Source organism: Molothrus aeneus, chromosome 18, assembly GCF_037042795.1.
Source record: "Molothrus aeneus isolate 106 chromosome 18, BPBGC_Maene_1.0, whole genome shotgun sequence".
Classification (NCBI taxonomy): domain Eukaryota; kingdom Metazoa; phylum Chordata; class Aves; order Passeriformes; family Icteridae; genus Molothrus; species Molothrus aeneus.
The window spans coordinates 11,782,719-11,794,177 of NC_089663.1; the positions used below are offsets into that span (position 1 = coordinate 11,782,719).

General features: G+C 50.0%; 2 protein-coding genes across 4 annotated transcripts in view; one reads left to right on the forward strand and one right to left on the reverse strand.

The window, feature by feature from the left end:
• Window positions 1-10,846, reverse strand: part of PITPNM2 (phosphatidylinositol transfer protein membrane associated 2) — a 125,792-nt gene extending 114,946 nt beyond the window's left edge. For all 3 annotated transcript variants that reach the window (XM_066561931.1, XM_066561929.1, XM_066561928.1), the window contains exon 1: window positions 10,742-10,846. The gene's annotated coding sequence lies outside the window, so the exon portion shown is untranslated. The remainder of the gene's footprint in view (window positions 1-10,741) is intronic.
• LOC136564490 (basic salivary proline-rich protein 4-like) lies at window positions 8,836-11,219 on the forward strand. Its single transcript, XM_066562477.1, has 2 exons — window positions 8,836-8,930; window positions 10,217-11,219. The coding sequence occupies exons 1-2, from the start codon at window positions 8,836-8,838 to the stop codon at window positions 11,217-11,219; spliced, it is 1,098 nt and encodes a 365-aa protein (XP_066418574.1).
• The last annotated feature ends 240 nt before the right edge of the window (window positions 11,220-11,459 follow it).

An 11,459-nucleotide genomic window follows, 5' to 3' on the forward strand; every position in this document is an offset into this window, starting at 1 on the left:
TCCCTTGCAAAGAGGCAGAGGTGCCACAGGCTCGTTTTTAACACCAATGCTGAAAACACCACATTGCACTAACAGAACTGGCATTTACCTTTCCATGGAGGATGATTAATTAATTCTAAGATGCTTTCTGCTGGCTCCTGAAGGCTTCTCTGCTGAACTGATGTGCTGCACTTCACTTTCCAGTCCTTCCAGGAGGCACCATCGCTGCCACCACTAAATCCCTTTATACTGGTGGGACAGTCACCATTACCTGGACAAACACACCTGGTGACAAACCCCAAACCACAACTCACCTGCCTCGAGGAGCAGAGCCCTGCCAAGCACAGGCAATAAAAAAGCTTCTGCAAACTCAGAGGCACTGAGAGCACCGTGTTGCAGGGAGAAATGAACCAGCACAACTGTTCCTCATGATCACCACAGCTGGTCTAGCTCAGCCTCCTGCCCTTGCCCAATCTGCATGAATAAATTCTAAGCCCTACCCAGTGTCAGCTGTGGTCAAACACCACATGCCCATGGTTTGGGAGCATCAGTTTCAGACCACAGAGAGTCTCCAGAGCCCTCTATCCTCAGAAAAGGTGGTTTCTGTTCTCCTACCAGCCACCCTAAAGCACTAAAAGGATACAAGTGAGCAACTAAAAGTCAACAAACCACAGGGAAATAAATTCAAAATCCTAAGAACTCTGATCGGAGGAACAGGCTCCAGGACTGTGCCAGGAAATTAATCAACATGCAAGAGAAATGCAGCAGTTAACTGGAAAATACAAGCAGCTTGCAAAGGCACTGAGACCATTTTTCCCTCTCTGATGTTTGTAGCATCTGGACCCTCCAAGTGCCCCGGGGTTACATTCCCAAAGGAGCACAAGGTCCTGGCTGCACTGTGAGCAGCCAGACCCAAGGGAAAGGGAGGGAAAACAAACAGCAAAAAGCTTCCAGAAGCTGCCTGGGCTCTGGACCCTGCTGTAGCTATAATGAGCTTTTCATTTGCCAAGAGCCCTCTCCCTCCTTCCTTAGAAGTCATCAAGCCTTTCCTAAAAGTCTTTATTCCCTTATGTGAAATGGGAAATGTTACAACCCATTGCTCTGATCAACTGCAAGGAAAAAATCTTTCAAAAAACTCAAACCCTACATTGTATTTGCACCCTCATAAGCTTTTCAGGAACCTCACCCCAGTCTATGTAAAACAGGAAGAGTCACATTTAATTTAATATCACACAAAAGTAGTGGCAACCTGCTCCCCACACACATCACCCTCCCAAACCTCCCTCCTGCCTCCAGGCTGGGATCCCAGGAACCAGCAGCAGCAGCCCCTGCTGGGATTGCTTTGGGGTGGGCAGATCTCAAACAGCAGCTTTCAAAAGAGTCCATTTGGTCAAGTTCAGACTCCCCTCTGAGAGCAGTAAAACCGATGGGATTTTTTTTTTTTTTTTAAGGAGAAGGAAGGAAAAAAAAAAAGAAAAAGCCTCTGGGTGGGTTCAGCACCTGTGTATGCCAAAGGCACCTCATGTTTTATTCATGAGAATGCTGTCACCCCGTGAAGGTTTCTTAGTGACTCAGCCAGACAGGGTCTCTACAACCAGCTTTCAGAAGAATCTATTTAAAAAAACCAAAAAACTTTAATTCAGCTGTTTGATTAATATTATTTTCCAGTCATTTCTAGCCAGGTATATTTCAAACAGAGAGCTCTATGTCAGCTTCCACCTTGCCCCTTCCCATATAACTGTAGCAATTAGCACAGAAAAATTAGTCAATTATGCAGTATTTCACCTTAAATAAAGCAGCTCAAGAAATAAAACACCATTTAATTGGTAGCTGACAGCCAGAAAGGAACACAGTGGCTCAGCAACGTGCTTAAAGTGTGTCTGAAATCCATTCCTAGCCCTTGATGGAAGCCTGTCCTTGTCAATGAAATCCACAATCCATAATAATGCTCAGTATTGTGCTTTCATCCTCTATTTTATCAGAGCTCATCTGCTGATCAATGAGGAGTCCCACAGAATAACACTCTGAATTTCAATGTCAACACAGCAGTACTGTGGTAATGATCGAAAATATTTACATATTGCCTCATTGATCGTGGGGTGTTCTCTTCCAACCATCTGGCTACTGGGCATTCATCTTTTTTATTATTTTATTTTATTTTTAGGCCTTTACAACTATTTCAAGCAGGTTATCTTGACAGTTAACTTCCAGCATTCCACCTGAATCAGGTTTTCCTGTTATTTTTAACCCAGAACATCAGCAACACCATTAATCAATTTCATCCCATCTCAGAGAACACAAAAATAATTTTCTGAACAAGGACAAACCCCCAAAAAACCCCAGCAAACACCTGCTCCATGATGTGCCAATTCAGTACAAGGTCTCGTTTTTAATGTGACTCAAGGGTGTCACCATCTCAACAACAGATGAGTCAAATGGAAATCTGTCCCTGACTCCAACAAAGAAAGGCTGCCAGGGTTGTTTTTCCCACCTCCAGATGGAATTTCCCTTGATCCCTGCAGTGCAGAGCCCTGGGCACAGCAGCACAGGCCTGGGGTGATGCTCCCTTAGGAGCTGCTCAGGTTTTCTGAGCCTGGTGGTTCAGAGCAGGGGCTGCAGGGATAAAAACCAGCACCAGCCCATCTCCCTTCCCCTCTCCCACCTGAGCCATGAGTGCACCCCAAGAGCCCCCAGCCCATCCCAGTGTCTGCCCTGGTGATGGATTTGCTGCACCCTCCACCCCCCTGCAGGTCCAGAGCCCCACCTGGAGTCAGAAACTGCAGGGAGAAATTGGGATTTAGCCTCAAGAAAACCAAACAAAAGCAAAAAGCATCTCCCTGCAAAGTGCTCTGAGCACCAAGGTGCTGCATACCCAGCACAGCACAACCAGTTTCCACTCAGCTCTCATCTTGCTGAGCCCAGGTTTCCATGTAAAAATGAATTTTTAAAAAGCTTGGAAAAGCTTATCCATGTGCATTCTCCTAGGCAGCTTATGAGCAAGTTAAAATAAAATATGCAGGGAAGACTAACATCTACAAGATCTACAAGGCTGCTGCAAGAGACCTCAGCAGGGAACTTGCTGAGAATATTAAAAAGGAGGTTCTCAAACAGTTGTCAAACTGATTTCAAGGAGGTTTTTAGTGGCTCCAAATCTGTTTATAATCAGAAGCTGACACTCACGGCTGCTGCTACCATAAACTTGATTTAGGACAAACGGGAGGTCTGAAAGCCAAAAGTATACTCAGTCTTTAAACCAGGAATTAAAATCCTCACTCTACCTGGTTTAGCTGATGATTTTGGTAACAACGTTTAAGACAAAGCATCACCTCTTTTTTTTTTCTTTTTTTTCTCCAGTTCTAGTTTGATAACAATGAATACAACACAAGTTCTATCAGCAAAATGACATTCAGACAACAAAAGACAGAGCAGGGAGGGGGAAAGTGCTCTGACATATCTGCCTTTGATAATACAGATGCTCCATTAGACAGTGAAATAAATCTCCCCTTTATGTCAAACTCCTTCTGCTGCTGGGGCACCTGTACAAAGGAACAGGCAGGAGCACAGAAAGGTCTTTCCTCTCCATCCTCTCTGCCCAGGTGTTTGGCAGACATGAGGCAGAAGATCTGACCTAAAGATACCCAAGGCACGTGAAACCATCTCTCCCTGCTCTAAACAAAAGCATAAATGAAAACCGGGAAGCCAGGGCAACACACAGAAGCTGAACAAAAAAGTTTAATCCTTCAAGTAGGCTTGTCCAAATATGCTCTTTTTTTCCTCACAGTGACAGTGTGCTACATGAAGGTGCCCTTCTGAAAAACTTATTTATAGGTATTAAATATAAGCAAAAGAGAGCATTGAAATTGTTCTAGTCTCAACAGAAACAGTTGTGCCCAGGCTAAACACATTTTTGAGGATATCTGATGGAAGATGTTTACTGTTTGTTGGAGTTAACACAAGGAACAATGTTTTACAAGCCAGAGACAGGTTAGACAAACAAAGAGTCCCATGAGTCTGGATAAATGGTCCTTAAAAACAAGAGAGGGAGAACAAAACAGGGTATGTGATCTCCATCCGTTCACTTTGGTGGGTCAAAGCCTAAAAACCCCATGTCAAGCCTGCTCAAGAAATTAACAGGGAAACAAGGAAAGCAAAACAAAACCAGAGACAGAAATCTCAGGAATTTTAGTGTCTCTTCTGCTGAAATGTGCCTGCAGCATCTCCTATGTCTGCTCCTGGTTTACCCTTCTTCAAGACAGAAGTGATCCTCCACCTTTGCTTGTGAAGAGCACAGAGGATGTTACTGAGGAGATGGGATGGCAGAGAAGAATCAAGCAAGAGGCCTTCCTCCCCCTCCTGCTCTTTTCCACCAAATATCTCGAGTTATTTACATCCTCCTGGCCCAGACTCCCCCTCCAGTTTCACAGCTTGCAGTTTACTCTGCATTCTGGTGGAGACAACACATGCCTAGCTTCAGCATGTTCAGGCTGGAACACCCTCTGAACGTGAGGCCAGGTCACAGAGCCCACAGAGGGAAGGATTTCCAGATGCAGAGACAGGACAGAAAATCAGAGCCAGAAACACGAGGCTCCATCTCTCCACCACCCTGGAGAAATCAACCTGCTCTGTGGAGGAGACAACTTAAACAGCTTGGCAACGCCTACAGCTGGTGCTCAACCCCAGATCCAGTGAAAAGATGTAAATATTTAGATTTCAATTTCATCTCATATGATAAATATAAAATCTCTATTTCCTTCTTAAAAAAAAAAAAAAAAGGCAACATTAAAATAGGTAAACCACCCACATAGAGAAAGTGATTCTACCATGTTTGTACCTTTAAAAGGTTATTTAAGTTATGGTATTGATCTTGAAACAAATTACAAGGGAAATTATTCCCAGTGAATTGTCCTCTGATGTATACAAAACATAATTACACCATGTTTATATACAAATGCATATGTGAAATTGTTTTTCTGTTCCTTCCAAACAGGTAGTAACTCATGGCAGCCCATTATTTTTTGTACCTCTCCAGAAATGCCCAGAGCCCTCCAGGTTTTGCTATGGATAACTCTGACTCCAACCCAAATCATCTGAAAAGAGACATTAAATGATCCAAACCCAACTCCTTATGAATACCTGTTCAAAACACAGCTGAACCTAAACTCCTGTACCAGAAAAACCTGAAATCCTCCCATAACCTTTTAAAGCACATAATGGAATTAAGGCCCCTCTACACATCCAGAGTTAAGTCATGCAAATACCAAACTTCTTTAGAGCCAGAGATAAGGAGCCTCGCCCTGCAGTGCCCAGATACCTCAGTGCTGATGTGATTACACACTCCCACCCTCCAAATTGGCTATCATGCCATTAAAATGCCTTCCCAGGTCACTGCTCTGAGGGTTAAGCCTGAATTAGCATCCTGAAGCTCCCTGATCGTTATGTAAGTGCCAGCAATCCGAACAAATCAGAGTTAGCTTCCCTGTCCACTACAGGAATCCCCGTCCAACGGTGAATTACAAATCTTTCAGGAGTGCATTCACTATTTTCCTCCCCAAGTCCTCACCAGCTGTGCCTTCCCAGCTCACAGCAAACCACCTCTGTGCCACTACTGGATTTTCTGGATCTCAGTTTCTTCCCCCCACCATGATGAGATCACAGACACTGCTGGAAAATCCCTGAGTAGAAATCCCAGTATCTGGTCTCCAACTGGAGACTGAACTGTTTAAAGAAAGCCATGAGTGGCAAATCACTTTCCCTCATCACATCAAGGGACACCCCCCAATTCACCTAATCCCACCTGTTTTCCTGCCAAGGAGAGTTTTAAGGTTTGTGCCCACACCCAGCACTCACCAAGCTCAGCTGTCCAAACACAAAGCCAGGACTGTAAAAGCTGTGCAGAGTCCTCACTATCCAAGGTACTCACTACTCGGACTAGGGTTATTTTTGCTGGAAAACAACTGGAGGTCCACAGGGGTGCAGACTTCTGGATGTTGTAGGTCTTCAAATCTGTCTGAGGAAGATTTTCTGGAGGCTGTTTAAAGCCAGAAAAAAAAAAAAAATCTAATTTGCAGTTCTCAGCCACTGCCTGGGTCAGGAGAAGCCAAAATCAGCCTGTGCTGCTGCCGGGAGACTGAGAGTGCTGTGGGTGCCCCTACTCCTACCAGCACTCCTTCCTCAGCCAGGTGTGTGTTTGTCCCTGCCCTTGGTGGCACCCCGGGCACACTCAGGGCGCTGGCATGTGTGTCCCTGCCCGGTGCCAGGTCCGAGGCTGCCGGGACAATGACCTTGGCACAAGGACAAGGGCCCCTGGGACAATGGCCCCGGGACGGCCAGGCCCCCACCCTGCACTGACCCAGCCACCACAGCCCAGGTCCTGCTCATCCTCCTCAGCAGCGCTGGCACAGCAAGCCCAGGGGCAGGAAGGTGCTGCTCTCCCTCCCCTTTCCCTCCTGGATGGCCTCTCCCTGCAAAGCCAGCACCTCCTCAGGTGTGGCCAAGCTCCCCAGGGTAGGTTTTAGCCCTGTGCCAACTGGATTTCTTCCCTGCACCCAGATTTGCCCAAAAACTCCACTTGCCTGAGCAACCTCTTATTTCTTCTCCCCTCCGAAGCCCGGCCCTGTGTCACACGCTCAGGAAGAGCTGCAGGAAGGGGAAGCAGCTCTGGCTCCAGATCCTGCCATCCCTCAGGAGGTCCCCTGCACCTCCCCTCCCTCCCTCCTTCAAAATGCAAGATCCCTTTTTCCAACTGCTTTCTAACTTCTCCAGTGGGATTTACTGAAGCATTTGGCTGGGAGCATCTAAGAAATATTAGTTCAATTAAAAGGAAAAATTGAAACCACCATCCAGTCACACCAGCAAACGCTCCTTCCTATGGAAAATGCACAAGCCTGACTTTGGGAGCTCTGTCTATTGACTTGGCATGGTGCTGATTTGAACTCCCTGTAGGGACAGGATCTGGGCCAACCCCAGGCTAGATTGTTTTCTTCTTACATTAAGAACATCCAAATATCATCCATTACTTTGTTCATTTAAATTTTCCTAGGACTCTTGGCATGGACACCACAATTAGAGAAGCCACATTCCCTTTCAGTTCTTGGGTGAGCTGACTCTGCCCCAGTACAATCTTGTGGCACTTGGATTTCCTCCAACACCCAGGAAATAAAGTTATAAATAAAAAGTGTTTTATTTATTCTCTCCTCCCTCCCCCATTAATTATTCCATCTCCATTCACACTGAAAAACTACAGAACATTTTTGTTTATAAGATGCTTTTGGGCTCAAAATTAAATTTAGGCATATTTTACCAATTTGGAGAGATAAACAGAAATATTAATTGCATCACACCCTACGTCAGCCAGTTTTAAAATTAAATGAGAAGGCATCTTTACCATTTAGAGAAATTGGCTGTTAAGAAAACCATGGGTAGCTTTTTCCTTCTAAGAAATTAAAAATAAAGCAAAGCAACACATCGATGCCTGTTTCTAGCCCCTGCTCCTATTTGAGCCTCTAATAAGAGGAAGCCTAAAAGAAAAACACCTTAAAAGAAGAAATGTTTCTCAAGGGATCCTGCTTGTCCTGGAACAGGACATTATGGTGAATATGCATGAAAGGCATGAGTCAAACTGTACTCAGGAGCGAGCATCAGCTTTCACTTGCCATTTTCCAAAGCCTTCCACTCAGGCTGCCAAGACAGCAACTGAATGACAAGAGTTTTATTTGAGTGCAGAGGGGAGATAAATGCTCCTTAGGACTAATTGGAGGAACCTTCTTTAAATTAGCTCACTTGAAGGATGTGCTGCTTCTCTCTTTGGCCATCTCGCAGAAGCAGTAACAATTTGTGAATAGAAAGAGAGTAATTTTTTAAATTCAAAACCTTTTAGCCCCATTGTCAGTTTTAAGTTTTGAGAATTTCTATTAGGGGAAAAAAAAAAATCAGGACAAGGTCTTTCCAAACTGGTTGCTGTCAAGTAAAATGAGAAGTTAGATAAAACTCCCACGTGCCAGATGGTAAATCACAATAAATGCTCGGGCTGTTAGATGCACAACAAGCGACAAAGCATTGACACACACCATCAGCAGCAAACCCAAAATAGAAAAGATATTTTAATAAGAAGTTGTCATTTGGGGAAAAGATCCTCGTGAAGCTCATCAGAATCAAAAGTCATACACTGAGGGCTTCTTATTTTCTTCATCAGCTCACATAAGCCTGAAAACAGCCAACAATTTCAGGTGACTTACACTTGGCTCAGGGCTATAGTCAGCAAGAACCTTGGAGCTCACGATTTAGGCACCACTTCTGACCCTTTCTGCCAAGTTCCTAAAAAAATATTGTTAAAGGATACCAGGGAATTGTTTACTCAAACCATTATTGTTTCCTGAACACAGATGCAAGAAAAAGTTTTATTAAGAAGATAAACAGCTGCTACTGTACACGGTTTAGATGGCAGCAAAAGCATCTAAGGGCCATAAAGGGAATAGTAAGGGAATTAAAAAGCATTTTTATGCATGAAGATGGCTAACATCTGTACGTTCATTAAAGTGGTATCAACTATGCTTTTAATTAAAAGTTAGTGACAGAAACTTAAATATGATTAATGAAGCCCAGCAGCCTAGCAGAAGTCTGCTCCATCAAAAGCAGCACAAGCTGCGTTCCCAGCCCCGGCTGCTCCTTTCTTCCCCTCTCAGGGATTCTGCCACAACCAGAACACACTGCAAGGACCACGAAGCAGAAATCCTGAGACAAACAACAAGCCAGGACAAGTCTGCAACAGCGCTTTCATGCCTGGCCATCCTTTACGCTGAATATCCCGAGGAGCCGTTCCAATTACCGAGCAGCACAAGGAGCTGGTTACCTGTCACAATGACCGGGCACTCAGAGATCCAGCGGAGGCACCAGGTCTGCCACAGGAAAAGAGGGAAAGGGCCGCCCTACAAACAGCAGCCTCCTGTTCAACAGTGGGTGGGGGGAAAACCCCTCGCCCAGAAGCCAGGGCTGAACTCTGAAAGGCAGGCAGTCGGCTTGTGTTACCCGGAGCACAACGCAGTCACGACCAAAATAAACCAGGCGATAAAAATACAGCACGAGCAAAAAGATGTGGGCACGGAACAGGAATCGGTGCCATCGGGGGATAAGGAGTCCCACAGCCACTGATATTCTCACATGCACTCAAACATCCGCCTATTCAAGTCCCGATGTCCACAAAGACTGATCTATTGTCACGTTCCTGTTCAGAGCTGAGCACTCACAGATTATGTCTTCAAAGACTGAAGACGCTTCCTGACATCAAATTTCCACTTAGCAGCTTCCAGACGCACAGAGCACAGAGAAGATGGAAGCTCTCACTTCAGAGTAGGTACCAACACATAAAGAAACTTTTTTTTTTTTTGCTAAAACACACAGTTAAAATAAACTTCACCTCAGTCGTGGCATTTAAAAGTGAAATGTGACAGGACTGACTTGTGTAGCTGAGCAGGGCGCTCCTCTGAGGGGCTCCCTGAATGATGCCCTCAGCTCCAGGCTGAGCACCTCGGTGCACTCTGGGCTTCTGCTTCTTCAGCAGAGCAGGAGAGGCTGGGGAGGACGTGAAGGAAGGGATTTAATCCTCCCACAGCTGGGCAAAAAGCTGGAGCTGTTCACGCTGTAGCCATGGAGCAGCAGCACGCTCCAGGATGGAGCACAGAGTTGGGGAACACAAGGCTTCTGTCAAGGGGCGGGGAGGCCAGGAGAAAGGACTGCCGGGCCCAGTAAAAAGAATCCCCTCTCGCAGCCCATCATCCAGCTGAGGAACGGGCATTCTGCTCTTTCCAAAGGGAAGAATCGCTTCCTCCCACTCCCGCAAGGAAAAGCACCGCCTGAGGAGCACGGCCAGCTCCAGTCACCACCCAGCATGCCCTGACACAGGGAGGTCTCGAGCCCCGAAAGCTCACGGGGCTGTCCCTCAGCTATAATCAGTCACCAGCATTTGTTCTTTGAGGCTGCTGCGGGTCTCGCCCTCTTCTCCCTCAGGGATGGGAGACACCCCCGGGGAGCCCCTCACCCCCTCCCCACGGCCAGGCCCCGTCCGAGGCCACCGCACGGCAAAACCTCCACCGGGGGCCTCTGCCTTGAGCCGAATTCGGTGAAATTCAAGGCTGGGAGATGCGGTACCGGAGGAAGGGGGCCAGGACGGAGCTCTCCCGGGGGCTGGCTCCGGCCCCGAGCCTTGACCGCCCCGAACGCTCCGGGTGCCGCGACCCGGCAGGGAGTGTGCTCCGTCCGTCCGTCCGTCCGTCCATTCGTCCCCGGCTGTCCCCGCGGGCACGGAGCGGTGCCTGCCGCCCGCAGCCCGCCAGCGCAGGGAGAGCCCGGCACCGGCCGTGCCACCACACGCCGGACCCCGCGTCCCTGCCGTGCGGTGCCGGGCGCTGCCATGGCCGCGGGGCCCTCCCGGTCACCGACTGCTCCATCGGGAAACTTTTACCGCCGCATCCCGGGAGAGGACGGACAGCCCGGCCCCGCTGAGGCCGCGGCAGCCTCCAGGTGCCGGCCAGGACCCGACGCGGCCCGCGGGGGCCGTTCCGCGGTCCCGGGAGGGGCCCCCGCCCCGCACCGGCCCCTCTACAGAGCCGCAGCCGCCCCGCGGGCCCGGCCACCCCAGCTCAGCTCCCCTCAGGCCCGCCGCGGTTCCCGCCCCCGCCGAGGCACGGCCGGGCCATCCCGGGGGCCGCCAGGTGTCGGTGCTCGCCCCGCCGCCCCCCGCCCGCCCTCAGCGCCCCCTGCCACGCACCGGCTGCTCCCGGCGCGGCGGCCGCGGCTCCCGCTGCTGCTGCTGCCGATGCCGCCGCGGCTCGGCGGCTGCCGTTGCCTACGGGTCGCTGCCTGCCGGCATGCCCGCGCGCCGCTGGCATAATCCCCGGCGCGGGCGGGCCGGGCGCGGGCAGCTCCTCGCCCGCCGGCGCTGCCGCGGCGCGGGGACGGCGGAGGCGGGGGAAGGCGAGGCGGGCGGGCCGCCGCAGCTGCGGGGGAGGAGGGAGCGGGGAAGGCGAAGAGCCCCGCGCCGGCACTGCCCCTGCCCTGCCGTGGCACGGCGGCCGCGCGGATTTATCCGCCCGCCGAGCGAGCCGAGCCCCGCGCACCGGCAGCACCGGGAGCCGCCACTTCCTTCCCCGCGCCGCTCCGCGCTCCCTCAGGCGAGCGGGCGGGGTGAGGGCGCCGCCTGGCGGCCGCGGTCAGGAGCGCGGGGCAGCGGGACCGCCCCGCCGTGAGGGGAAGGAGCGGGGAAAGAGCCGGGGAAGAGCGGGGGAAGAGCCGGGGAAGAGCGAGCGGATGGTGCGGGGATCTCCGGGCTGGTACCGCCTTCCTCCGCTCCGGGCTCGTTCCCCCGCTCGCTGCCGGTAGCGGTGCCCGCAGCGAGGGTCACGGCGCTCACCGAGCCCCAGCCCGCGCTCTGCCCTCACCTGCCCCCGGAGCAGCGCTGGCGACTCCTCGAGTTTCACTCTCTGCAA

Excerpts from the sequence above, each read along its gene's own strand:
- LOC136564490 (XM_066562477.1), top strand. The coding sequence starts at position 8,836 with ATGACCGGGCACTCAGAGATCCAGCGGAGGCACCAGGTCTGCCACAGG. Across the intron at positions 8,931-10,216 it reads CAGCAGCCTCCTGTTCAACA|GGAGTGTGCTCCGTCCGTCC; the intron begins GTGGGTGGGGGG and ends GCGACCCGGCAG.